Below are 27,786 nucleotides of genomic sequence, written 5' to 3'. Positions count from 1 at the left end.
ACTGAGCAATTCAGTGGGTGAACTGGAACAGCCTCCCACCCCGGAGCAGTCCTGCAGCCTTCCCCTTTTACACGCCGCCTCTTCTGGAGTTTCTGGGAACAAGATCTGGGGACAAGACCTCTTGCACGCCCTCACCTGCAAGCAGCTGTGCTGAGACCAGGCTCAGTTTTCACAAAAGAAAGCGTTGCCGTGGGTTTCCCTGAACTATCCTCCTCTTCCTATTTCCTTTTCCGAAAGGAAAAAGTGCCAACGTGGCCCTTGAGCCTTATTTCCTCTTTCATTTTTTTTTAAGGTCACCCTATCCAATCTTCAATTCTTCTTTATTAGAAAGTTCAAGCTCGGCCAGAGATTTCTGGCCGTTTGTCAGGAAACAGAAAACAAGTTTCCCACCCATTGGTTCCCTCAGGTTGGTGCTCACTTCCCTCAGACATGCTGGAGGCATTTTCTGTTTCTGAGTATTGGTATTCTGAGTATTTCTGAGTATTCTGAGTATTGCTTTGGGCCGCCCAGCTGCCTCCTCCATGGCAGCTCCATCCCCAGCTGCTGGGCTCGATCCCATCACCCCAGCTGCCCTCACCTCCTGCTGTGCTCCAGCTGCTTGGCTCTTCCAGACATTTTCCCCCCAACACCTCTGAACTCAAGTTTTCGGGTCCAGCTCCAGTTATTCTGGCCTCTTTTGCCACTCTCCAGCACCTCCCAGAAAGCCTCGAGTGCTGCAGTGCCATTCCTCTCCACTCCAAGGAGGAGCCACAAAACTCTGCCAGGTCCTAACAAGTCCCCCCAGAAACATCCTCCCACTATTGATGCCCCTTGCTGATGCTCCTGGACCATCTGAGGATGAGACCAATGTTGGACTTCCTGAACTCCTACATAAAAACTAAAACTGGGCAAGACTTCAGGGTAGAAGAGTCTCAAACGTCACATATTTCAGTTGAAGCATATTAAGTGAGGGTAACTAAACACGCAATTAATCCAGAGAATATCAGCTCTAGGATCCAGACTGATCCCATTTTTAGTAGATCTGTACTCAAAATGGAAGTCTATCTGTAGACAAATGTAATAGTTTAAAATCCAGAGCAGATTTCTCCAGGATAACAGTCCTCAACCAAAAAATCTAAATATCTGTATTCCACACCCCAAAACATCTAGAGTAAGAGTATCTCATACGAAACTTCTTCCAACAGCTGCCCAAGCCACCTACAGATTTACCACATGGATTATCACATCTCCTTTGCTCATGGCTATGAAATATCAGAAGTAATAATAATAAAAAAAAGCGACAGGAAGCCATTCATTAAACTTACATCGGTCTCGTTGTAGGTGACGACGGTACTTGTGGGGAGCTCAGCTTCCACGGCGTTTTCAGTGAGTCCCCCCTGGGGGTCTACTTCTTCGTTGTAGTTGACATCTTCATACGGGAGAGGCGTGAAGTACTCCTCGTTGATGGTCTCGTAGTTGTACTCGTCCACGAGGGGGTCGTCCACCGCAGCGTCCCCTTTCGTCCGCCCCGTGGGGTTCCCTGTGTCGGGTGATGGCGTGGGGGCAGGATAGTCCTGTTGGAGAAACACAGCTAAAATGCCAGAACCAGAGAAACAGAATGGGTGTTCTGCACCATCCTCCACCCCCCAGTTCACCTCTTGATAAAGGTGCTGTTTTTACCAACCACGCCATTGCCAGGACCCCGCGTCGGTACCTGCTTGGTCTCGGGTCGCTCTCCAGCAGCCACTTCGGGGGGGGCAGGTTTGGTGGTGGGTGCCTCGGGCTTTACAGCTTCATCAACGTCTTCGTAGTAGGGGTACTCGTAGTAGTAGGTGTCACCTTCTCCCTCCCCATCGGTGTACTGCAAAGAGAAAACACGAAGCAGAAAATAAGCTGGTGGCACCCAGTGTGCTCCTGGCAGCCCTTTCCAGGCTTTACTTCACATCAGAGGGCCATGCCATGGTGCAGATCAGCACAGCACCACCTTCCCCTTCCTCTTGTTCGTCAGCTTCTGCGACACCTTCACCAAGAGCCTGCCTTTGGGCTGATTGCTTTGAGAATTGTTGTGATTTCAGGTTCCCAACAATCCGAGCCACGGGGCACGTTCCACCTTAGAGAGAACTGAAGCCACCTTGCTGGAATTTAGTCACCCGTGATAGCATAATCAAACAGAAAAACTGATTTTTATTCTTATATGCCCGATTGCTGAGCCCTCTCGGGTCACACCCCAGACACTCAGAGGGGGATGAACGCACACTCAGAGAAGCGGGGCTGCTACTTTCACTCTGATCGCACCAACGGTGTGTGTGCGATTTCCTATCTGCCGTGACCCGCAGGCGGAAGGGCTTCTACACCAAGATATTTTCAGGGTTTTCCACAAGGCGTCAGTCATTCTTCAAAATGCAATACACACCAAACGTTTGGTTACAGCCAGGCATGGCAAATCTCTCTGCCAGTCCATTGCTCTTGCTGGCAGCAGACGCCGGCACATGGAAGAGTTATTCTTACACAGAGCCTTACAACAAGCCAGCCCTTGTTGCATCGCTGGCTCCAAAAGAAGAGCTTTTTTTTCCTACTACCATGTATTTCGACCATAGAGTCTATTTTATTTTGCTTTTTTGTTTCTCCAGCAGCACTGGTGGCACAGCTAGAGCACTTTGCTGCCATGCTCTGCCTCACGCCACAGATTTTTAACCTAAGCCCAGAAAGTGCCAAAGCTGGAGCAGGGCGATGGCATCGCAGCTCGGGGGGGGATGTGGCAGGAGCCTGCAGACCCCAGACCAGCTGAAAGAGAGCGTGCACACAAGCACCTACAATTTGGGCAGCAGCAGCAGCCAAGGAACTGAGAAGCAGCTGAGGGTGCCTGACACTTTGATTGCTGTGAGCTGGGCTCAAGACCTCTCCTAAATGTGTAAAATTCAGGTGATGGTCTGCTGGAAATCAGCCACGTCCAGGCATTTCCAATTGAGCAGCAGAAATAAAGAGGCATGCTGTCAGTTTGTTGTTGTTGTTTTTTCCCATTTCTTTTTATAAAGAAATAAATCTGACTGTAGAAAAAAACTAGCTAGCACAGCATCATGTACAGGAGAAATCATTACAGATCAGCTGGGAACATTTCTGCCAAAATGAAATTCAAATGGCAAATGCACAGGCAAAAAAAAAATACTTCTGCTGCCCTTGCCACCTGTTTCAAGAAAACACTAATAAAAAAGTGCTTAATCTCTTTTCAAGTTTAACAGTAAAAACTGGAATTTAGGAACAGGTGCATGTTTTGGACAGGATTCGACCTGCCTGGGAAAGGTCGGTGTTCAGGAGTCAGCTCAGGCTCTCTCTGCTGCAAGCTTTGAGCTCAAAGCAACTATTCATTGCTGGAAATGGGAGGAGTGCAGAAAGGAAGGGAAACTCCTGGGGGCAAGAGCCAAGCAGACAGAGGCCAGGAGTCCTGGATCCTAAAAACAAAGCTCTGTCTGGGCCGCTGCCTTATGCTGGAGCTGCAGAAAAGGCAAACGGGATGAAGGAGCTGAGCATTTTCACAGCCACAGCATGGAGCCTGATACCACCGCCCCCAAAGCATCCCCATCCCCATCTCCCCCAGGGGTCTCCCCACCCACACAGACGTGCCCCTCCACTCACGTATTCGTCCTGGTTGGGGTCCTGGGACTGGGGCGAGTCGGGGATGGCGGTGTCGCAGTCGGGGCTGTAGTGCTCGCAGTAATCGTGGGCTGCTCGGGGGTCCGCCACGATCAGGAGCTGCTGGATGTCGCCCTGCGGGGAGGGAAAACAGAGTCAGGGTGTGCACAGGGCCAGCAGCCCCACGCTGCAGGTGAGGGGATAAAACACCACGGAGAAACAAAAAGCACAAGCCCCGGTGCTGGGCTGCTTCCCCAGCTGCTCGTTAGCCTCAGCACTCCTTTTTCCCACCCCATCACCTGGCCTCATAAAAGAGATCAGCTCCTCACTCCAGCTCCTGCCTCACCTCAATTTTCCACCTGCAGCAGTGGCAGATGCAGAAAGATTAGAACACCTGATAATCAGAAAAAATAAAAATAGAGGGAGTTTGCAGAGACTGACTGAAAGCCAGGTGCACTGCAAGCTCCCCAGACACCAGGCCTGCACAGCAAACCCGGCACAGCCAAAGCCCAAAGGTCAGAGCAGAAATTGCTCTGCAGTTTCCTAAAAAAAAAATCACCGTCCTGTTTATCCATAACACCAAAAACACAGTTTATTCAGTAGATGGTTACATAAGAAAAGACTTTACAACTTGGATTTTTAGAGCTGATGCTTTAATTGGGGGGGAAAGCCTGACTTAATAATAGAAAAATATCACTAAGGATAAAAAAGGAGCATGACAGCAGAACTGAGAGGACAACTCGGGCACGTAATAGGAACCAGAAGCTCAGACCGGAGCCTGGCCAGACCGTCTCAGAGCCCCGTGGAAAACCAAAGGATGTTTCTGAAGCTTGAGGCCAGGGCTGCCTTTGTGCACGCAAGCTATGGTTGCTCCAGATGCAGGCACCGGCGGGTCCATGGTGGGGGACAGCCCCCCACACGGTGCCACCTCAACACCACCCTTGGACATCACCCAAAAAGTGCTGTTTGCATTTCTGGCAGCCATCCGCAAGGGAAGCAGGTTTGCAAGAGTCCAGAGCATCCATCTCTGCAGCAGTATCTGCACGCCCCTCAAATGCTATGCGAGTTATCCTAAAATTCAGCCGTGGTTTAAGCTTGTTAGTCATTGCTTCCTCCGAATAACCTTTTGAAAATTAACAGAGATGTCTGCAAAGTGGTTTTCAATTACCATTGAAAAAAAATATATATATTTTTAAAAGTAATTCCACGGAGTTCAGTTTTGTCATTTTGCTTTGGCTTTTTTTCTAGCGTGACCACAAGAAAGTCGGATGCAGGACCAGGAAAATGGAAAATATGTTTTTTTTTTTTTTTTTCTATCAGAACATCCCCCATTTCCAGCCAGCCCTGGCCACCACGTGCACGGTGACCTGCTGGGGATTGGGGTTCCTCACCCCACGTAACATCACCCCTCCTTCGGATGTACCTCCAGAGGATAAGGCCCAACCTAGGCAAGACAATTTGCTTGAAGCTCATGATGTGAACGTCCTAGCATCTGCTATTTCTGAGTGTAGGACCCCAACCACCCCTGCCCTCGCTCAGGACCACGTTGAGCCATTTGTGCCTTTCTCTGTCAGGGAAAGCTCCCCCGTTTGCATGAGGTTGCGTGGAGTGCCTGGTGCTGCTGGGATAAGCTGAAATAAAACAGCCTCGGAAGCAGACTCAGTGCTTGTCTCTGAGAGGCAAGGAAGGAAGCCTGAAAGCTTTTTCTTGCTGATAAGGTTGGATTTACACCTCAAGGAGAGCTGATAGCCTGTACCCTATAAGTGACCAGAACCAAACTGGTGTATTCACGAGGAACAGATAAAGCAAAGAAAGGCACGCTGGATAAACACAGCGCAAAAGATTAAGCAGGAGAGAATTTGCTAAAGCTGAGTTCACTTTTAGTCTCAGCTGATGGCAGCTCCTGAGCTATGCGTGGGAAGAAATCCTGGCCCAATCCTGCCCTGATTCCCAGCAGCAGAACAGGAGCAGCGCATCCTCTGGAGGCTCAAGGCACTGGCAGCTCCTCTGAGTACACAGAAGGATGTCACTGCAAGTCCCAGCACCTCCAGGGTCAGGCTTTGGAGCCACAGCAGACACCCCAAAGTCACCCAACACAACACACCGAGGGATGGCATCAGCCCAACAAGTAGGGGAGGAAGAACAAAGCTGCTTCTGCTAGCTCTGGGTTGGGAACTTAAAGTCAGTGTGTATCCGAATAAATCTGGCTTGCAAGAGGTGCCAGGAGAAGGCATGAGCTGCATCAGACAGCTCCTCCAGAGCTCACCACGCTCCATGAGCATCCCTCAACACGCTTCCTATTCTCCCCCTTCCTTTTCAAACCCCATCACCCCGCACAGCAAAGCCCATCCTTCTCTTTGTTCCAGCACACAAAACCAGAAGGAAAAACAGGGCACCAGTTTTTGGAGGAATCAGAGCCCCAGGGAGCATTCGAGCTCAAGTGCCCTGCCGTGGGTCGAGCAGCTCAGTGGTGGGGGAAGGAGGAGAGCTCAGGGGCTGCCAGACCCTTCCTCTTGGTTTCAGTAACGTGCACGGCACTGATGGATGCCCGTGTTAACACTCGTAAAAAGCAGACAGGAGTGAAACCTTGTTAGCAAAATTCCCCGTCAACTGACCTCATCCCTCAGTGCAAAACAATAAAACGGGCTAATTTAGCCTGTAATAAAAAGCCCCACTACCTGAACCGCACAAAAGATGCACAAAGCTCCGCTGTCAAGAGCCCCATTTCTTTGATTTAAAAAGCCGACTTTAAATGGAGCAAGCCGTGCTGGGAGGTTTGCGAGCCTTTTGTGTCCTTTCAAGTGTGTTGCTGCTAATAAATTTCGCCCAGAGATAGCTGCCCCCAGCCCCACCGCGGGCCGACAGCGGCACGGCCAGCCCCGCTCCACGCTGCAGGTCTATTTGTCTCACTGTTATGGTTACACAAAGCACCCCGGCCCCTCTCCTTCCTATTTCAGCATCTGCTTTTCTCAGCAAGAGCAGCGATAACGAAGATACCATGAAGTCCCCCCCCGCCTCCACGCCACCCCTGCAGCAGCCACAGATTTTCCACGAAGCCTTTGCAGAGGAGAGGGCTTACCGTGACACTGCGTGATTCGAAGATTTTACCTGCCAACTCACCTAGGTGTCAAATAAAGAGGTATCTCAGCTGGGGAGCAAGTCAGTAATGCATTGGCATTGCTTTGTAAGAAACCACGAGCCTGGCAAACTCCTGCCCCCCCGGCAGACGGTGGGGTAACCACACACACCTTGGTCACCTCTGGACACACGTGCCCAATAAAGCCCGCCTGGGCATGCTGCAATCCAAGACCTGCATCACTTGACCACTTATCACTCCTATAAAAATCTCTTCTTTTGTCTGAAGATAACCCATATTTCATCCGCCAAAAGAGCTACTTTTTTAAAAAAGGCAAATAAATCAAACGTTGACCTTTATTCCTAGAACTTCCTGGGAAGAGGCAGAGGCAGAACAGCGCATTTATGAAAACGATTGTGAATTGTGAGGCTTTTTTTTTTTTTTTTTTGCTCCACCAAACAGATGTAAGTGCTAACTGTCATGACCAGTACGAATTTGTTTGACATTTATGGTAAAGCCATTTATGCCTGATGACTCATTTGCTTTATGGATTAAGTTCCATCAAGCCAGTTTAACTCAGCTCCCCAGCCAGCTCCCAGACACGACTGGAAAAGCTCTTCTGGAGCATTTTTTAACACTTATTCTATATGTGTGCAAAAATGTCACATCACTTCCAATGACATCAACTTCAGTAACTTGGAGAAATTGCTGTGGTTCAACAAAACAAACAGCTGGCCAGGATAATCGGAGTGACTTCATCTGGCACTGGCAGCAGCTCCATAAATACTGGGATTCTTCAGGGCTCCCACTGCAACGCGCTAATAATTAACCGGGCTGTTGTTTTAGTGCACTACCACAGAAGTCTTAGGGACGCTGAACTATACAAGAATAACGACTACTTGATGAGCCTTCCTAAATTCCCACTTCTAAACTGGACAGCCACAAACCCAGGAGGTGTATCTTGAAAAACATCTTAATTATCAGAAGCAATTGGGATGTTACTGAGTTTTACTACAACAAACTCACCACTGTCATAAGCGCAAACCCCATCAGCTGGCTTAAGAGCAGCAGCAGTTCAGTGGGGCCCTACGGTGAAGCGAAAGCTTTGAGATCCCAGCAGCAAGTTTCTAAAAAACCTAATCCCCGTCTCGGAGATGGCCTGCCAGCCTCCGATGTTCCACTTGATAAAAGCTGTCATTAGCACTTGCCCATGGACAGAGGCTCCCTGCTACGGACGCCACAGCCGCCCTGTGCAGGGCTCCACGTGTGCAGAGCAGTGGTGTTGGACAGCTCGGTGAAGAAGAGAAGCAATGACCCAAAATTCACCATGGCCCCTTGCTGGTACAGCAGGACACCCAGATGGACACACGGTGACTGCTCAGTGTCAGTGCACCCTCCGTGGTACTGGCATCACCCAAGGGTCTCTCTTTTAAACACAGCTGCTGCCGAGGAGAACCCAAACAGCAGCGGTGGGGTCAGGCGAAGCCTCGTCCCCCCCCCTGTGCCTGCATCCTGACCTGCTCTCGCTGGACGAGCCTGAGTGACTGGCACCCGAAGGGCACCCTTCAGGCCTCCAAAGACGTTGCGCTACAAAACTGGATTTTTAAGATTTTAAAAATTGGAAGCAAGCAGTTGGAGATCTGGCTCAGTAAAAAAATAAATAAAATAAAAAAGGGAAGGGCTCGGTTCGCACGCAGTCATGAGTCAGCTGCGAATACTTGGTGGTTTGGATGCAGACAACCCGGATGTTTGCTTCCCTGTCCTGTGCAAAGGGGGCTGCAGGAATGGATGGATGGTTTTGCTGCGAGACCTCTGCTATTTCCCCTCCTGGGCTCGAGTCACCACAAGAATGGCTCCCTCCTGGCTTCTGGCACTCAGACAGGAGCCTCTTCTGAGCCCTTTGTAGAAAATAACAAGTTTAATTTTGCAGAAAAGGGACAGAAGTTTCACTAAAACCAAGTACAGCTTCAAGTAAAAACCTTTCTCAAGGGCTGATGATAGTTTTTCTATCACTGCAACTCCGCGTTGGAGAGGAGGTACCCCGGGACACCCAGCTCTCATCACATCCAGCCCAGTTCTGCATCCCCACCTCAGATGATCTTGGAGGGCTTTTTCAACCCTAATGATTCTGTGATTCTATGACTTCTTGTGCGCTTGCACAGGCCACAGCACAACATGGCACTGGTTATAACAGATCTCAGCCTAACACAGCAATATAAATCACGAGCAGCTTAGCAACAACTCCTTAGCAGAAGACAAGGACAAGCGATTCTCCAAGAGCGCAAAAGCCAGATGGCTCTCCTCATTCTGGAAAGCTCCCCTGAAGAAGCCGTCACTCTGCCAATACCCACATACCAGTCAAGGACCCAAGTCATTAACAGAGGGGGAGACTCTACAGCAAGCTTAATTTTTGAGTGGCTACTATTCTTTTCCCCCCGACCTCGGCTCCAATAGCCGGGCAATGTAAATAACGTCCCGAGGTAATGTAAGCACTCCTCAGCCAGTGCCTGCAGCCCCAGGCTCAGCGCCGAGCACCCGCAGCAGTCACCAAAGCAAATGCAGAGCCCGAGCTTGTGCCAAAGTCCATTTTTGCTTAAGTGACAGCGTGGAGCTAATTCCCAAAGACAATATACACAGCATTAATCAGCGGTATGGATTATTTACACAACAGCGCTCTACAGGCAACGCACGGGGCCGTCCGCTATTTCAGAGAGTTTCCTACTCGTAATGGGTGAAAGATTTTCTTGCCTTTCCAAACGGCTGAGCCGTTTAATCATCCTCGGCCATTAATCATCCTCAATTTCTCCCTGAGACTTTCCATGGAATCCTCCCCAAACTCCAGCAGCCCAGAGCCTTTCCCATCCCAGGCCCATCCCTCTACCAGTAGCTTTCCAGTCGCCCTTCCCTCGGCTGCCCGACTCCACAGCTCTCACATCCCACCCACAGAGCATCTCGTGTAGGGACAGTCAATACCCCAAAGAGAAAAGGATGAGAAGGAAAAGCCTGGCGATGCTCAAAGAGCCATTTAACAATGGGCAAGTGCCCAAGAGGAGCTCCAGGCTCACTGCCTGGGGGACCCATGTGCCCCCACCCTCCTGCACCAGCTCCCCGGCCCCGCGCTGCCTTCCCACGCCAGCAGCAATTCATCCCCTGGCACGGCGCCTAATTGAAACCCTCGTCCTTTCAGAAGGGACATCTAATCACCAGCTTAAAGGTCCCAAAAAGCGGCAATTGTACGTAACCTTACTCAACCTTGACCCTAACTGCCTCTGAAGGGGCTGCAGTGGTTGGATGGAGCACTACGTGCGCATCGCACGTGCCTTGCTACCCTGTGGCTCACCCTATAAGCCAGAAACAAGCAGTGCTTCCAGAGTGGGATGTGCTTTTCCCAGCTAAAAGCCGATGCCCAAGCCTTGGAGAACAGTTTTTACCCCAAAATCCACCAAAGGGGTGGAAAATCCCAGAGAAGGCAGATTAGCAACCTGCCATTCAACTAAGATCCAGGAATTTAAGGGACATTGGGATTGTCTTCCTCTCCGCCCCAAGAAACAGGCAGCTTGGAGAGCAGGTGGCACTGGCAGAAGCACAGGCAGCATCAAACCCACAAAGCATTCACCGCAAGGCTCTTGCACAGCGCTGCTTTTGGTTCCGAGGTGGAGAAACCCCGGCCAAACCCAGGGAGCCAAGAGGCACAGCTGCTGGCAGCAGTGGGCTTTTCTCCAGAAAAAAAAAAAAATAATAAGCTGGAGATTAAAAATAAATAAATAAAGATGACCATGGTAGCTGAGAGGCTCCCGCGGGAGCATCCTGGGTCAGGAGGCAGCAGCGGCCCCATGCACGTACCGGGGACACGTCCAGCTTTCCCTTGACTCACGTCTGGTGCCGCGAGCTGCCAGACAGCGGCTGCGCTGCGAAGCTGACGAGGACTTTTAATAACTCTTAGGGCTAATTGCACCAGGGAGCCGGACCCACCCAGAGGAAACCGGGCTGAGAAACGGCTCCTCGGCTGCTGGTTCTTCTCACGCCCCATGCAGGCGGCCTTACGGCAGCTGCTGCAAACGTGGTAGCATCACCGTCGTGCGCTGCGGTTCTCAGAGAGGGAACATTTGCAGGCTTCAGTTTTTCTCTCCCTTTTCAAGCTCCCTGCCCTCCTGCTAACCCAGGTCCCTCTCAAAACTGCTGTGATGGGACGGATGGCGCGGGCAGAGCGAAGCAGCCGCCAAGCAGTAGGGACTGCAGGAAAGGAAAAGGCAGCCAAGATGACTTGAAAAAAATAAAGCAAATACAAAGACTGCTAGAACACCCAAAAAAAAGAGAGAGATTCTTAAATCAACAGCCATCGTGCCGAGATAGTCAGCTCCTTTTGCTATTTTTATATGTTTTATGTCTTTTAAACAAACTGCCATCTATCTGCTTGGATTTTGGGGCGTGAAACAAGCAGTTAGGGACACGGAAAGCACATTGCTATCAAACAGCTTCCTCCAACTGTGCAGCCCCAGCCTGGAAGGATGAAGGGACAGGGAGAGGGGTGTTACAAAAGGCTGCTTTATACTCGCTCCTTCTCTAAAGCCTGGCCAAGCACCGTGGTAACACAGGCAAAAATAATATGAGATGTGTCTGTAGCTGTTTCACAAAGAGGGGAAAAATAATAGCACAGCTCAGGTTTTTAAAGGTGAAAAAGAAAAGAAGAAAAGCCCTGACAGCCCCCACCTCTCTCCACCCCAATAAAGAGGATATTACTCTCAAATTTTATTTTCTTATTGTAAGGTCAGTCTTTATATTTGCAAAATGAGCGTTTCTCAGTTTTTTGGGGGGTAAAGTGTATGTTCTCAGCAGATGTCAGAACCCCCCCCCTTCCCCCAGTAGATTAGAAACATATGGGAAGAATAAGGAATCCAAACCACACATTTTTATTAAACTGCATGACTCCTAGTTCAAGTTACATCACACCGAAGTAAATATTTTCTCCCTAAAGTAGCAGCTGCAGGTTAAGTTATCCACAATAGATATTTCATATAGGTATGTTCATATACGTATGCATAACGCAGGTGTCCCTACGTGCACATCTCAGCATTGCTGAAAAAAACGTGAGATGTCAATGGGAGGCCACAAGGCTGAAGCTGATTTTGCATTTTTTTAAATAACCTGCTTGTGAACACCTACTTTTTTTTTTTAAAGCTGCCAAGACTCCAAAACTTCAGAAGTACCAGACTTAAAGTTGTATATACAACCCTAAATCTATCACTCCGTATAGTTGTTTTAACTAATGGTCTAATTACCCTGCAACATGAGACTCTGAGACTTTTCCAGGGCATTTCCACTTCAGTCAGCGCACAAGTGATGAGAAAGCTTTTTCCATACCCCCCCTCCTTGCCTCTCTAAGCCTGGCTCTGCAGCCACAGTGCTTATACACCTTATCACACAACTGTGCTGTGCACCTAAGTACGTGCACTTAAACTGGACATGTACATATCTATAGATGCAGATGTTAAGCCCTGCTGGCTTGAAAGAGCTCCTCCACTGATAGGGGAGTTTTCCAGGAAAGATTTGGATACTTGGAAGACGCTGACTTCCTAAGGAATTAGCTTCCACTTGAAGCATGGGGCATGCACCCTGCTAAAGCCTGAGGCATTCCTAGAGGTTTTTCTGGAGCCAGGGCTTAATCCTCATCGCCAGCCTCTTCCTGCAGAAGCTGTGACTTGGCAGGCACGGCTCTTGCTGGGTGTCTGAGGAGAATCTGGGCATTTCCCCACAGCAGAGTACATGCTGCTCGCTGCAGCCGCTGCAGCACCCAAAACACAACATCCCCAGGGATGGATCTGACCTGAGGAAAAGGTACGGATCCTACCAGGGGACACCCTGCACCTCTCCACCAGCCTTGAACCCCGTCCCTAGAGCACTGACCCAGGCCAGAGTGAAGCCTGTTGAGTATGTGCCATTTATCCCTGTTTACCAGCCACCCAAATCAAGCAATAATAATCTTTACGAGACTCCCATCACCTGCAGCAGATGCAAAGCCAAGCCCCCAAACCTGCTCTTGTTCCCCTCCAGTGCCCCCATTTCAGCCCCAGCAGAGCAGGGAGCCAACATCCTCGGTGCCACAGCTCCAGGGAGACTTTGGGGCTGGGGGATGAAGAACTGCATCCATCTCTTCCACAAGAAGCCTGCTGGGGCTCTTCTGGCCAGCTGACACCCCTCTCTTTTAAGAACCCCTTGCAGGTCTCGTGCAGTTTAACACCTCCCCAAGAAGAGAAAATTAACAGCAGCCAGAGCCCCTTGGTTTGCTGGGGCTGTCACCAAAGCCCCAACAAGTTCTCGTAGCTTTGGGATGGAAGCCTTGCAACATGATCCGCTCTAGACCATGGTACTATCCAGGCCTGGTTGGAAGAAATAAATCCTTTGCTGGCTTCTTTTTTGAGTTGCTGGCTGGGCAAAGGTGTTCTTTCTATTTCTGGGGCAGGGTAAAAAAAAAAATAGAGAAGATAAAAAGCTGACTGCAGAGAGCTCTTCCAAGTTGACTCAGTTTTCTTTGGCTGCCCAAAAACTCCCATAACATGGTAAATAGCCTGAATCTCTTTTCCCCCTCTCTAGTTTTGACTGAAAAGTAGGAAACCTGATTCTGAGAAGAGCTGGAACGAGGGAGAAGCAGCTTCAGCCTGCGTGCGGGGCCAGCTTGGCAGAGGGACTTGGCACATGCGTGCCATCGCCTAGAGGATGTGAGGTGTTAAGGTCAGACCTGGTGGAGGTCCTTGGCAGACTTTCTGTGTGCGTACTCCTTGTGTGGGATCATATACCTTGCCTCCCATCACCCAGTGCTCGTGCTTCTGCCAGCACAAGGAGCAGAAGTGTCTGTTTTACCAGGGTTCCTACCTAGAGGAAGCGTTTGGAGCACACCTCCCGCATGCACAGCAGGGAAACGAGGGAAACACCTTCAAAGAAATGGCCCAGCCTCCTGGCCACCTCTGGAACTACACCGCTAACAACTAAATGCTCATCCTCTTGTGTACACCAGAAACCCCACTGAGTTATTTAATCTGAAGGTTTAAACTCTAACGCATGAGGAAGCATTCCCCTCTAATGAATTCGTTAGGACAGCAGTGCATTTTTTGGCTGTTTCCCCCCCCGAAAGCAAGCCACGTGTGATCTCCGTGCAGCTACAGGTGTGTCTGTCTCGGTAACTCTCCAATCTGATGGCTGATTGCAACCACATTTGACAGAGGAAAAAGGCTCTAGATAATTAAATTTCTATAAACGTCATGGAAACAGGCAGCCAGGTAAAAGAAAGGCATCACACAAGCTCACTGTCTGAAGGGGGGGCTGTGCAGCATGAGCTCACTTCTGATCAGCGATAGGAGCGTTCAGAACATCTCTGATGTTCCTGCCATAGGAAAAGCTTTAAGCGACCGCAAGACAAATTAGAAGGAATGCAGACTTGACTCATCTCACAGCATCTGACGTTCCCAATTGCAGCAGCAACTGGAAAAAGATGAGCTGAAGCACCACAAAATAAGCAGTTCTTGTGTTTCTGCCTATACATAGCAGACACCCTCTCCTCCATCAATTTTCCAGACCCAAGAAGAGCAGAGGAGAAAACCAAGAATCCCCCGACCTCAGCTAGCTGGGTCCCCTGGCAGCACAGAGGGATGACACGGGACAGAGCCCAAGGGTTCGTTGTACCTGTCATCAGGCACTGGTCACGTTCAGGCTGGCACTGCCACCGAGGTGACCTCGGCTGAGCCTTCGCTCAGTGACATCCATCTGCACAACAGGCTTGTAATCATCACCGGCTCGCCAGCAAGCACACTAAGAGCAAACCACGGAGCTATTTTTTTTTTCCCCCTCTGTATATGACCACACGGCAGCTTGCCGCTCTGTGATTTCTGCTTTCAAACTCTTCATTTGGTAACTTCAAATCAACGTGTCACCCTCCACGCAGACAAATTACACCACTGATCCCTAAAAATAGATGTCCCACAATCACCGTGTGCTCTGTTGTCACTGTTTTTACTCCTAGCCCAGACACAACCTTCATGGCAGAGCCGCTGTGGGGTGGTTGTGGGTTTATTCCGGATTACAAATGTTTAGCTATAAATAGTGCAAATCCATAGGGTAACTTCTGAATGCTGTAAAAACTGCTCACAAATTATGCTGAGTTCACAAGTATTCTTTTTAATAGTTGCAACCCCTGTTTCTCTGCAATATCAACGCCAGCTAAGAGCGACTTCACGGCAGTGGATTATTCAAGAGACGGGACATTTTAACACATCTATACAGAATTCATACATTTGTTTTTAAAGTCACTAGCTATTCCAAACTGCTTGCAAAACAACGCGTGAATAACCGCACAGCACAAGTTTCTCAAGCAGTTCCTTCCAGTGGTTTTCAAACAGGAGCCGATATGGCCGAGATGAGGTGCAGCCTTGCTCCCTAATTGGAGCATCAAATCAGATTATGCCTCTGAACACTTTCAAGCAGGAAATTAGACAACTCAAAACATTTCTTTCAATAGTCACAGAACTTGACGGTGCGTCGGCAGGGCTCGGCGCCCACCAATGCCAACTGCTGGGACAAACTGGGATGCAACTGGAACCAGGGAAGTTTGGCTTCACGTCAGGGACTGCTGTAAGAAACGAGAGATTTTCACGAGCGCTGCCTCTGTGGTGCTCGAGGCTGGGTGCAGGTTGGCATTGCCAGGACGGCAGCCCCACAGGCAACGTCCCCCAGACCTGGCATTTAGCCCACTGGAAAAGCGTGAGCTGACAGCCTGCGCATTGTGGGAGGCATTTCCGTCACGGGAGGACAGCGTCAGCCTGGCCTCCCACTGTCCACCATGGAAATTAAGGGGAGAAGGAAATAAAAAGGAAAGGGAGCAGGCCAGGCCGCTGAGAAATGAATGGGACAAAATGAATAGATGCCATTGTCCGTCACAATCTGCCAGCCCTTAATAAAGCTGAGAGATGAAACAATCAGCAGTTTTGCAATAACACCCGTGTATTCCAGATAAGTCTTTCTGAAGCATACACGTTCAAGCTCAAGGAGACTGCATTTTGCTTGGAGGATGACCTTTGGTGAGAGAGACCCATGCACACCATTCTTGTATGCTGCTGGGTTACCTTAACTCATGCTTACCAGATCCAAAAACATGACTCCATATCCCTATAAAGCCAGTTTTAAGGTAAAAAGTGGATCAGGACCACTGAATCCACTCTCTGGCTTAACACAAGCCACATAACTGCAGCCCATGTGAAGCCCAGAGGTGCTCAAACCTCTGCATGCTTTGCCTGGCATTTATCAGCATCTGATGCTGCAGGCTCCTGAGCAACAGCAAACCCACCCCGACCACCAGCACCGTGGTCCTGCGATTAACAACAGGCTACAGTTCTCCTTGAAATAAGTTGTAGACATTTATTTTTATTCCTGGATGGATTTCACTTCACTTCCAGCTCGTCTGTCACTAATTTAGGATATATGTATTATTTAGGATATATACGTATTTTTTTTCCATTGATGTTGGTTTCCTCTATCTTCGTTTCCATAGGGTTGATTCATAGGGGCCCTCCCCCTCAAACCCCCTTGCCGGAGGGATGGCTGCGATTTCACCCCAGCAAACAGCTCCCAGCCCTGGCTGGTGGCTCAGCCCCAGCAGCAGTCTGCACCTCAGGAGGCAAAGCCCCCAGTCCAGGTAACCCCTGACACCAGTGGGGATTCTTCAAAAGGAGACTTCACTTTTGCTCAGCAGACCAAGTCCAAGAGAAGTCATCTGCCCCATATCTACCCTCGTTTCTGTCACATGCACCAGGAACCCCTGGAAGAAACTCAAGCCCCCTATTTCCCTTGCTCTCAATGGCTCCTTGAGCTGGCAGGGGAGGCGGGTGAAGTGCTCATCCACTCTCCAGGTCCCATTTCTTATCACCCCTTGCAGCAGGCACCCTCAGGGCCCAGCTGGTGTCCCTGTCCACCACAACCCGAGGGGTCAGCACTGGGCAGCGCCCTTTGATCCAAGCTAGGTTTCTGCATGCAGCCTCCAAAAACTCCACTTAAACCCAAATTAGAGAGGAGAGGCCGCTGAAGGCTGCCCAGCCTTCAAATTTCTTCTTGTGGTCTTGCAGCCCTGACCACATACTCAAGCTCCCTATTTTCTTTCCCGTTCCATTCCGTGCTGCATTTCCCCCATCCAACTCCATCTCCTGATGTCACCGGGTTACCGAGTGCTGATCCCGCTGTTCCAACTTTCCCCTCTTCATCCAAACCAAATAATCCACTAATAACCGAGCGAGGGGCTGGCTTTTTCCTCCAGAAGTTATTTTTCAATGACATATGTGTGAACCATAAGGGATAGTTTAAAAACAGATTCTCCCTCATTACAGGCTGCGGCGCGGCCCATCACGGCGCTGCTCTTTTGTGTCTTCCCCCCCCCTCCCCGTGCTGAGCATTGCTGTTTCCTGGCTCCAGTTTCACGTTGATTTATTTCCCTTTCGTCTATGGAAAATTGAGGAAAGGGATCAGCTCCTGCTCACTGTGCCGCCCACACCAAGCTGGATAGGGGAGCATTGTGCGGGGCGCTCGCACGGTGGAAAATACATGGTGGGGGAACGGAGCTGCTGGCCTGAGTTACGTGTTTGAGAGGTCGCTGTTGGAGCCACAATGAGCTGGAGTAGGGGTAGTTGCTTCATTTCTGCTTAGCCCTATGCGAGCAGGGTGGCAGCACGGCCCTGGGAGGTGCTGAGCCCAGGATCTGCACCCAGGATCGCCTCGGCTTTGTCTCCATCCCTATTGATGGTGGGAGATGCAATGGAAATAGAGGCAAAGGGAAGGTGGTAAAAAGTCCCCACCTTAGTGCAGAACAGAAAGAGGCAAAAAGACCAAGTCAAAGGCACCAGCAAGCACCCAGTCGCTGCCATCCATGAAGGTCCAAGCCCACTTCTAATGTGGTGCTAGCAGTTGGCAGCTCCACTGCACCATTCCCAACTTTGCTACGGGGGCAGAAAGAGCAACCAGGTGCAGCCCCTTGATGCTCCTTCCTGGATTTCCCATCCTCTCCCCTCCCCACTCCAAAGGCTTCCAAGCTCCAGCACAAAACCCCAGGCAAGCTCCAAAGCTTTGGAAAGCTCCAGCTTCCCCTGGGCTCCCTTCCATCACCAAAGGGTGGCTTTGCTTCCAGCAGCACATCAGGGCTTCCTGCTCCCATCCCACAACAGCTGGATCTCTTCTGAGCACAGAGGTACCTGAGCTGCATGCCCCTTGCTTCCATCCCATTTTTTCCCCTCACGCTTGGATTAACCTGGAAGCTGGGCTGCCGTTCTCAGCTCTGCTGAAGGGTTTTCCATTCACACGCTGCCACAACCCCAAGATCCACCCTGGGGTTTTATCCGAGCCCTCCGCACCGAGGTGGCTCAGGATCAAGGGTTTTGTGTACACAGAGGCTTTTAATCAGGACTTGGAATGTTTTCTGCCCCAGGAGGTAAATACAGAATCCAGGTTTTATGGATTAAATGGAATGGGGGAAAATAGACCTGGCTGCCAAAGCTATCTCAGGATGTAAGTGGGATTACGCACTTAGCCATAGGGATATCTGCTGACACACTCAGAATTCAACTTCACACCAAGTTTTGGTAGGGAAAACATTCCTGCATTTGGCAAGTGACAATCACCAAACCATGGAGCACGGAGGGCAGGACACATCTGCTGGGACCACCCCAGAAGGAAACTTTGGTGCAGGTTCCTCTTGCTGCTTCCCAACACTTCTGCACATTGGGGCAGTAACGCTTAGGAAAGAGCTGAAAATGGATAGCAGAGCTAACAGGCACAGGTATATGCAATACCTCTTGTCCGTACACCTTTCTCCTTCCATCTTTCCCCAGGAGACTCCAGTGCCCCTCCTTTCTCAGGTGTTCACACAGCTCTTCCCCATACTCCAAACCACTTCCACAATTATGTTTGAACAGTGTTGAAGAAGAAAGATGGTTTTTTTCTCCTGCAACAGAACCTCAGTGCAGCATCTCCCATCTCAAAAAGCCTCGTGCTGAAACCATCTTGCTTAGCTCCTGTAACAAACCTCATTGGGCACTACCCAAGCTTTTTACCCCAAAAGAAGAGCTGGGTTTGTGCACCCTACAGCCTGAAGAGCAAATGTGAAATTCAGCCCAGGAATGTGGGTATTGGTTATCCGAACAAACCCCATTACAGATCAGGAATGGACGCAGCGTGCCCAGCAGTAGCTGAACATCACAGCTCGCGTTTCAGTATTTGGAGCAGCAAGCTGGAGAAGGGTAAACAATTTGCAGATAAAATTTGCTTATGCCAGGCATCAAAGCCCCAGGAAAACCTTGCTATGTTTGCAGACATTCCAGAGCAGAGAACAGTGCGTGAATGCCATATTCACCACAAATTCTCTCATCTCCCCACACATTTCGCTTCAGTGGCCAGAGCACTGTTTGTTCAAACAGGCCTGACCTCCTGAACCGGGGCCAGTATGTGGCTACGTGTGGAGAACAATGAGCCCACGGTGAGAGACTTTTTTCCGTGTTCTTGGAGGGAATAGAAAACACACACAAATACACAAACCCCATCCAATACTCTGCACAACTCATTAGGAATGCCCTCTTCCAGCTCCCGTCCCCGGGGTGATGTATTTATTGCGAACATATACATTCGATCCCGCTTGGCTCTGTCGAAGTAAGTAGTACACCTGCACACTGGGGATGTCTGGAGTGGGCTAGGATTTTCCTTTGGGCTTTGGCAAGCAGCCCAGACTGCCTCAAAAAATATATATATAAAAATAAAAAGGCCTCACCATGTGTAAGGAACATGTGTTTCATTTGTTCGTACCTAAGTGACAAGGGAGTGGGTTGAACGCAAAGCTAGTAGAGGCTTCTAGGTAGGACTGGCTCATCTACACTGGGTTTACTCCTTCCTTACTGCAGTGAGATGCTACATACATAATCTGACTTAGAGAAGTGACAGGTATAAAGCAGTGTCATGTGAAGGCGGGATGATAGCAATCAAGTCCTACATTCCAAAGAAACCTCAGCTTGAGCACTGCCAGGTCACCCAGGACACAAGCCTGCTGCCTGCCTGACCTGCACACAGTGCCCATGGCCCTGCTCCTCAGTGCAGGGGCTCTCCCACGAGTTTGGTTCGGACAAGCCTGGGCTTCCTATAACAATTTGCTGCGACCACGCAAATCAAGCTTTCCGTATGTGGAAGAGAATGTGTTTCCATCCAACAGGCTTCAGCTCCAGAAATTTGCTTTTATGCAAATAAAACTAATTGGTGTGACCTCCCACACACAGAACGAGGTTTCCAAATTAGCAGGAAAGGGGAAACATGCCCTGATTTGGGCTGGTGGCACGCCACTACTCTCGCTGCTCTCGGTAATCACTTTTACATATTGTGCAGCAGCACTGCCAGTAAAGCTCAGCTGGAAACTTCTCCCCAATAGCACAACTATTTGGCTTTTCCCCCATGCTCAAGCTGCAGAAAGTAATCTCTCCCCAACTCCCCACGCATCCATTTGCTCTTCTCCAGCATCTCACACACACCGGGTCCCTTCGCAGCACCTCTTCTGCTCCCTAAGCCCAGTCCCCCTGCCTGCTCCCAGGGGACGTCCTTGTCCACAACACCACTGTACACCTTGGCATGTCATCACCGGAGGGGAGCAGGTTTCCAGCATTACCTCACCCTGTCTGGGCTCCGCAATCGGCCCTCTACACCTCAGAGTTTCCATGGAAGAAACCAAGCCCCCTTCTCCCTCCCGCTATCCAGCAGGGGAAGGGAGCTACAGCCGAAACCATGGGCTGGAGGAGTAATGACAGTGCACCGAGCTGCATCCATCACGTGTAACGGGCCTGCCTCCGGTGCTGCCTGCCAATATTTGAGCACAAAACGCTGCCAAGTGAGCACCAGGAACAGCCAGACAACTCTGCTCCCCAAATCCTGCAATCCCTGCAGCAGGCAAACTACTCTGAAGGGCGGGCTTTGCCTTCAAAAGGCCTTTCTGCTTTCCATGTCAGCGGTTTGAACTGGTCCCTGCTCCCTGCAGGAGGTTCTTCAGGACAGGGAGAGTTGGGCTACAGCCTGCCTGTCCTCTCTGGGCCAAAGCAGGCTGCTGTGCCACGGCCCAGGAGAGCATTAGTGATGGGAGCCCTCGTGGCACTGCTCAGCATCCTTCCCACCGACCATTCTCCCCTCCTCCCACTTGGCATCCTTGCTGATACCTTCCAAAACAGTAAAACCTCAAAAACAGCTAGCTTACAGGTGTTACTAGTAAGGAAACCAGACTTGAATCTTCTTGTTTGAACTGTAATAGCAATAAAAGTGTGTCACGTTGCTGCTACTGCAGCCACTGTCCAGGAGCACGCGAGGAAGCCAAGCATTCCCCGGCCCAGGCTCCCGTATCCTTCACCAACCACTTACAGAAGATATTTACCACTAGATTTTAATGACCGCTAATCACTCCATATCTTCAGCATTTACCACGCCTTTCCAGACAAATAATGAAGAGGAAGCCCTCAAGAAATTGCTCCAAAGTGGATAACTTTCCCCATCTACAGGTGACTATCCTGATTCTGTGCCTGGGTACATGACAGCAAACCGCAGCTACCTCGGCATGGCCCAGTCCAACCAGCACAAGCATTAATCAACCAGTAAGAGAAGGGTGTTACCTTGAAGCTAGCATTGACAGAGAATTAACAGTCCCAAGAACAAACTCGTGCTATCAGGGCTCTGCTGCTGTCTGCAGAACTGGGGCTTGGCTCCAGGCAAACTGCAAGAAGCGAAGCCATACAGCTTCCTGGGCCTGGTGTGCAGCTTGGCCATATTAAAAGATAGATGATGCACCGCATAACCTCAGCATCAATAAAAGCACTTTTATGGTCTGTTTGAACAATGGAACACGTCCCTCCCCTTGCACTGGATGCAACCACCGGCCAGAAGGCATTCAACACCAGCAAGCTCCAGTAATCACCTACACAAGCCAAGCAGTTTCTTTTACAGTTTATGAAATGGAATTTATCACTAACAATGAGCAAAAAAAAGATGAAAACATCAAATATTTGTATTTTGTAATTATGACTAATAAAGCTACATCATTACAGGCAACCCTGACCCAGTCACAAAGCTTGACTGCGGTCCAGATGTCTGAGCTGCCAATTACCCAGCAAGCCTAAGTGAAAAACAAGAAGTTTGAGCAAAGTGCATGCAAACAATTAATCCAATGTTTCCACCCAAATCTTTACTTTTCTTACAGGAACCTGACAGATAGGGATCATATGAAGTTGTGTCACTTTAGGATCAAGACGAAGCTACCTGAAGCACAGACTAACTTTTACCAGCTGCTTTGCAATTCTGCTTCTGGACAGGGCTCTGCCCCTCTCTCCATGCAGGCACGCATTTGCAGACACACTGATAAAACCAGATGACATCCCAGGGCACCTGTGTAAGACGATCCCGTGTGCAAGCCCTTGCCAACTGGAGCCAAATATCACGCTTGGGTTTTGATTAGACTGACTGCATTGCTTGGCCCCTGGCACTAAAATCTCACCATTAATTGCAAAGCCATCCAGAGGCATAATCTTCAGCAACTGCAGACATTTTCTAGGCAGCATTGCTGTTCTGGAAGAACCTAGCTCTGTGATTTAATCCATATGTCTCAAGTGCACCATCTCACTAAAGAGGATCCCTTTGAAAAAACAAAAGCAGAAGAAAATGACGAGAAAACCAGCAACTAAATGGAGAATTATTGGGAGACCAGGGAAAGCTATAGACATCTTCAATAAAGAACCCAAATGCTGGCTCAGGACGTTTTATTTTCCATCATCTCACACCACAGTATACGCTGGTGGTGTAAAACATCAACTCTTTGCACTCCCTGAAAGGCTCTACAGCAAAAGAGGTGAAATCAGATTTGGCAGGGCTGAGAAAGCAGGCAGCCAGGACTGTAAATTAGCTTCTTTCAGCAGTCTGCTGGGGTAGGGGAAAATACACAGGAGCATGTGTCTGCAGCGCATCTTGACAGAAATTCAGGTTAGTATAAAGCCCTAATTAATTTTCAAAGTGTTTTTTGAAGGTTGACAAACTTAAGCACAAGCTCCGGCCAGTTCCTTTCTGCCCCTCTGGACTAAATCCAGATCTTGCGGAGGATGGGTCCAACATAATGCTCACAAGAAGCCCCCGAGTTCCACATAGCCAGTAAGATGTATTTGGTTTGAGGAGACTGGGGACCTTCTTGCTTCTCCTGTAAACAAGTGAATGTTTCCAGGTGCTCCAACGCCTTGCCACTGCTGTTTACATTTGCACAAGAGGATCTAGGCATGAATCAGGTTCAGAGCTGAGGCTCCCACAGTAGGTATTTCCCCACGAGATAAAGCCTGCAAATGTTGCAGTACCACCAATCTGGCTTTCCCCAAAGCCCATTGTATTAGCAGTAGTTATCCTCCTGCAAGAGCTGATTGAGGCTATTTGACATGTTAAGAGCAGATCTGCCTGCAAAAGTAGAGCCCTAAATCTGTCCTCAAACACCAAAAACTACAGCAAGATGCACTTTCATTGATAGGAAGCCCATTTTCTGTTGTATACCTTTTGCTAGAGCAAAATTTATTGATCCAATCTTGTAACCTTGGAGCAGTCTGGAAAAAAATAATGTACAGAAATGTAAAAGCTATGAACTTTTTCCAGAGCTGGAAATGCTAAAGCCAAGAGCACAGGGAGGCAGGGAGGGAGAAAGCCATGACGATAGCGAAATGAAATCTGGGATTATCAGCCCCAGTGATAATTGTTTTTAAGTGTAAACAAGGCAGAAGATGAAAAGGGAGCTGGCATTTCAGCCCAAGAGCAACAGAGCACCTGAACGGCACCAATGTCTCGGCTAAGATCACCGGAGCGTCAATTCTGCTTTCTCTTGTTGCGCCTTGAAACTTTCCCCAGCCTTAAGAGCACCTCTGGCACCTCGCCCAGGCTTTCTGGCTCACCCCAGCACAAATTGCTTTCCCTCTGTTTCCAATATCTTGATTTTGCTAGCAGTCTTCAGAAACCACAAAGGAAGAGAAAGAATAGGGAGTGCCATCCTTTTCGCATCACCCGGCCCCATGCAGCGCACCACGTCTCATCCCAGGGCAAGGTTTGGCTCAGGCCGCCAGCAAACCCTCCTGTCTGCTCTCGGTTTCACTGCCTTAGCACGAGGGCACACACAGGTGTCTGAGACCCTCTCGCTTTGCACCTTGCTTGGCAGGATCAGAAGAAACCATTTTTTTTACAGGACCAACCAGACCAATGACACAGGGTGCTCAGACCAAATAAGCTCCTCCTGTTTCCAGAGAAGCCAGGCGTAAGACAACCCCAAAAAGCAACGTACGCACTGAACTTTTCCACTCATAGGAAAACCAATTTCATTTCATCTACACCAAAATCAGACACAACCCCAACATTCCTTTTAGAGGGTCAAAATGCCACCTAGCTGGTGGAACAGCCCTATAAAATTTTAGAACAGCTGAAGCAAGAATAATCAACATGAAACATCCTCAGTTATAAGGGCATCCTCATCAATTTTAACTTTTTTAAAAAAAAAGAAAAAGAAAAAAGCCTATCTGTATCTGCAGCACAGTGTTAAACGACACCAACACCAGCTCTGCCAGCTAGGTGCTGTACAGTTCTTTTCTAGGCCCTGCAGCCTCACGCTGTTTTCTCCCTGCAGATCTGGAAAAAACAAACCTGGAATTAACAAACCTGGAATTTCCAGCAGAAAGACGGATGGCAGCACACCTCTGGGACTTCAGCAAGGTCTAGACAAATTTAATTTTGTTCATCAGCCCATCGCTGTGAAGCGCTGGTCTTCAGAGGAAGGCTAAGCAGTAAAACAGGGCTGGGCCCCGTGTTGTTACAGAAACCAAGCTTCGGGGGGATTACCGAGATGCTCCAGAACAGCACCGCAGAGGGGTTGAGTTCACCTCATCCAGCACAGACAGGACATGTACCCGCCCCAGACGTTATGCAGCACTTTCCGTTCATAAAGACCCTCCAGCTGCGGGTTATGGGATTTCTTTCTTCACTGCTGTAACACAGCCATTTCTGGGACAAACGCAGCACCAGCGACCTTCCTGAGCCAGGACCTGAACTGTGTTTCAACCCACATCTGCGAAACCAGAATGACTTCTGCAGGCAAGAGCTGTCTGAGCTGCTTTTTCCCCAGGACCACCACCACCACCGCTGGCTGGAAGAGCCAGCCCCTGGGGAGATGCTGTCCACACAGCACTCGGAGGGGTTAAGCAAGCTGCACACTGCTTTTACTAAACACAAATCCTCACCAGGCTCTGCCTTGGGGTGGGCAACATTCAAGCCAGGATGCTCAACCTGCTAGGAAGGAGCAAGGCTCAGCAAGACCCCTGGCACCTCCTGAACCCAGCGATAAGTTGTACATGGAGCAGTCACAAGCACCTCCCATGGAAGCCCACAAAGCATCCCAAAATGATGCAGCCATGGTTGATGACCTCTTCACAGAAGAGCAGGGGCACTGAAGGAGAGAGCCACCACCCAGCACATCTCAGGGATGCTTTCTTTGGAAAGTTTCCCCTAGCTTTAGTGCTCAGCCTTCTGGGAAAGTCCCCTTCCCAACCTTCATTCTCCTTTTATTTCTGTGCATGACAAATAGACTGCTAAAAATTGCTTCCTAATGTATAAATGCTGCAAAAGAAACAGTCAATCCCTCTAAAAATGACACTTTCACATGCCTTCTGACTTCCTTAGTGTCACTGTAGCCACAGGAACGCTGCTTACTACAGCCTGCAGGCAGAGAGAGAGAAAAGTGTTTGTCTTGCACCACGGGCTGGTCTTTTCTCCCTTGTGCTCTGCAAAAGGCCCTTTGCTGCCTCACAACGGCGTCCTCTCAGCCACAGCTTGAAGCCAGCCACCGCAGCCCGAGCCCAGCACGAGAGCCCGGCCTGACATTTGTAAACCTGTGTTCCGAACAAGAGCTCAGCACAAAACTCAACTTGTACAACCTAGGCCCTCGGCTTGGCCCCTCTTCAAACTTACCCGGCGTTCCCAGAGCCGCACAGAGATCCACACAGCCTCCCAGCTAATTGAATTTTAATGAGAGGAAGTCGTTTTTTCCACTGGAAGAATGTCACGCTAGAGAAATATTTTGAAACTCCTCAAACTTTTCCTGCTGGGCTTTTTCTGCAGCAGAGCACAAGCGGGGAAGTCACCGTCTGTGCACCCAAGCTACAAATGCAGCAGAGCCACTTTGCTGTGACCCCAGCTAGACCGGGAGTTTAAATAATTACAGCTTCCAAAACAAAAAGTGTTCGGGGTTTTGTTTGGTTCCAGTCCTGATGAGAGCCCAGGCATGGAGGATAGGAATTCCCCATACTTAGGGCTTCTGATGATCCGAGCTGAGTCAAAACCTAAGCCCTCCCGGCCGCTACCTCCCATCCTACCCACAGCTGACAGGGCTGGAGGAGCTCCCAGCAGCAGGGACAGGCATGCAACACCCAGGCAGCTCCACAGCCACAGAAAACTTCCAAACTTCATCATCATCTTAACTAGCTGAGGTTCGCAGGGCAGTTGCTGCCGGACAGCAGCAGCTCCACCATAGCTCCTGGACAGACTGCCGGAGAGCTGCGTGTGCCTCAATGTTCCACTGCTGACACCTTCCCCGTTGTCCCAAGCCACAATTTGCTCTCCTAAGCCACAATCTGCTCTACGCAGTTTCTGCTTAGGCTTGCAGATTGCCGAGAAGAAAGGAGGGGCTAAAGGAAATTAAGTTGCTGAGATATGAAGGAAATTAGGTTATAGTCCACTGCCTTCATGAAACCTATTAATTACATTCGGTTTAAAGCTGCTGGTATCTTGATTAGTGTGCATGAGTGTATGTTGAAAACCCTCTTTGTTTGATGAGGACAACAAAAGAGAAGAGGATAAATACCAGAACAGAAGAGGTTGCTTTTTTAAAAAAATGTACTGATAGTTTATAACACGCAGGAGAAAGATGTAGAAAAGAAAAAACTTGTTATTCTACCAGAACTCAACAATTAACCACAGCAACTTTCTCAGGAAGTGCCTGCAATGATCTCGGAGCTGTGTTTTGTACCCAGAGCTGATGACAAGGCAACAGCCTCCAGTGCAGGGGAACAATTGCTCTATTTTATGCCACCCCCCAGGATCTAAGAGGTTTCACAAGTCCCCTGAGCTTACACTCCTAGATAAATTATTTCCAACAAGGCCAGGAGACTTTGTTCTCTATAAAGCAGAAGACTGTGCTCACCAAATTGCAGCAAAATGAAGAAGCCTAAATTAGTTTTCTTACTCAGTTTGGAAGCAACAATTTCTTTAAGCAGATCTACTAGATCCCTAGGTCCAATGGCTCCCCACTTTATATAATGGCTCCATTTAAAATACAGCAACCAGTGCAATTGCTCAGTTTTCTGCAGAACATCCAATACTTGCGAGAGACGCTCCAGTGCCCATTAAGCCCAGCTTTTACTTTCCATTTTAACTGTTAGACTTCCCAGGGAATGTCTATTAACTTAACGCAATTTCAAAATCCAGTTTGAACTCTCTGGGATTTTGGCAGCGGTGCTTAGTCCATGCATTCTTGCTGTGTTTACAGTGCGCCAGCTCCCAGATGTTGGTAATGTTAAACAGACCGGAACTTTCCTTCCCAGTGACAGCAAAGAGCAGACAAAGGCTGGCTTTGCTACAGCTCTCATTATCCACCGCTGATAGATGTTCCCCGTCCCTTTACTGGGTTAGGAGACCCAGGAGATACAGCAGTTCCTCCGTGCAAACACAATAAATAAGGAGATAGAGAAGTCAATAGGTCTTCATTTACACTCCATTGCACTGGCGCTGATTTCGGGGAAGCAATTCTAGCTTGCAAGCAAGATCAGGGACAAGATTATTGTACACAAAAGCCTTGGAAGTACAGCAGACCACAGAAGTTGAAATTGCTAGTGAAATGCATATATTAAGCTAGCTGTTGAGCTACAGGAAAAGATCTTCTACCATATGTACTCGGTCTATAAATAATTCTTTATCTCTTTGCTTAAATCACAAGAGCTCATGGGAACATTCCGCCCATCACGATTTTGGTTTGCTTTTTAAAAAGC

The 27,786-nt window shown here is 49.3% G+C and overlaps 1 protein-coding gene across 2 annotated transcripts in view; it reads right to left on the bottom strand.

Moving 5' to 3' along the window:
- The window catches only part of COL5A1 (collagen type V alpha 1 chain), a 149,006-nt gene that overhangs the window by 80,227 nt on the left and 40,993 nt on the right, over positions 1-27,786 (bottom strand). For both annotated transcript variants that reach the window (XM_035341727.1, XM_035341726.1), the window contains exons 5-7: positions 3,613-3,744; positions 1,694-1,840; positions 1,305-1,553 (exon numbers count right to left, since the gene is read on the bottom strand). In XM_035341727.1, coding sequence (XP_035197618.1) covers positions 1,305-1,553; positions 1,694-1,840; positions 3,613-3,744 — 528 coding nt within the window. The remainder of the gene's footprint in view (positions 1-1,304; positions 1,554-1,693; positions 1,841-3,612; positions 3,745-27,786) is intronic.

The sequence above is a fragment of the Oxyura jamaicensis genome, chromosome 17 (genome assembly GCF_011077185.1).
Source record: "Oxyura jamaicensis isolate SHBP4307 breed ruddy duck chromosome 17, BPBGC_Ojam_1.0, whole genome shotgun sequence".
Classification (NCBI taxonomy): Eukaryota; Metazoa; Chordata; class Aves; order Anseriformes; family Anatidae; genus Oxyura; species Oxyura jamaicensis.
This window is presented reverse-complemented; position numbering and strand designations above follow the sequence as displayed.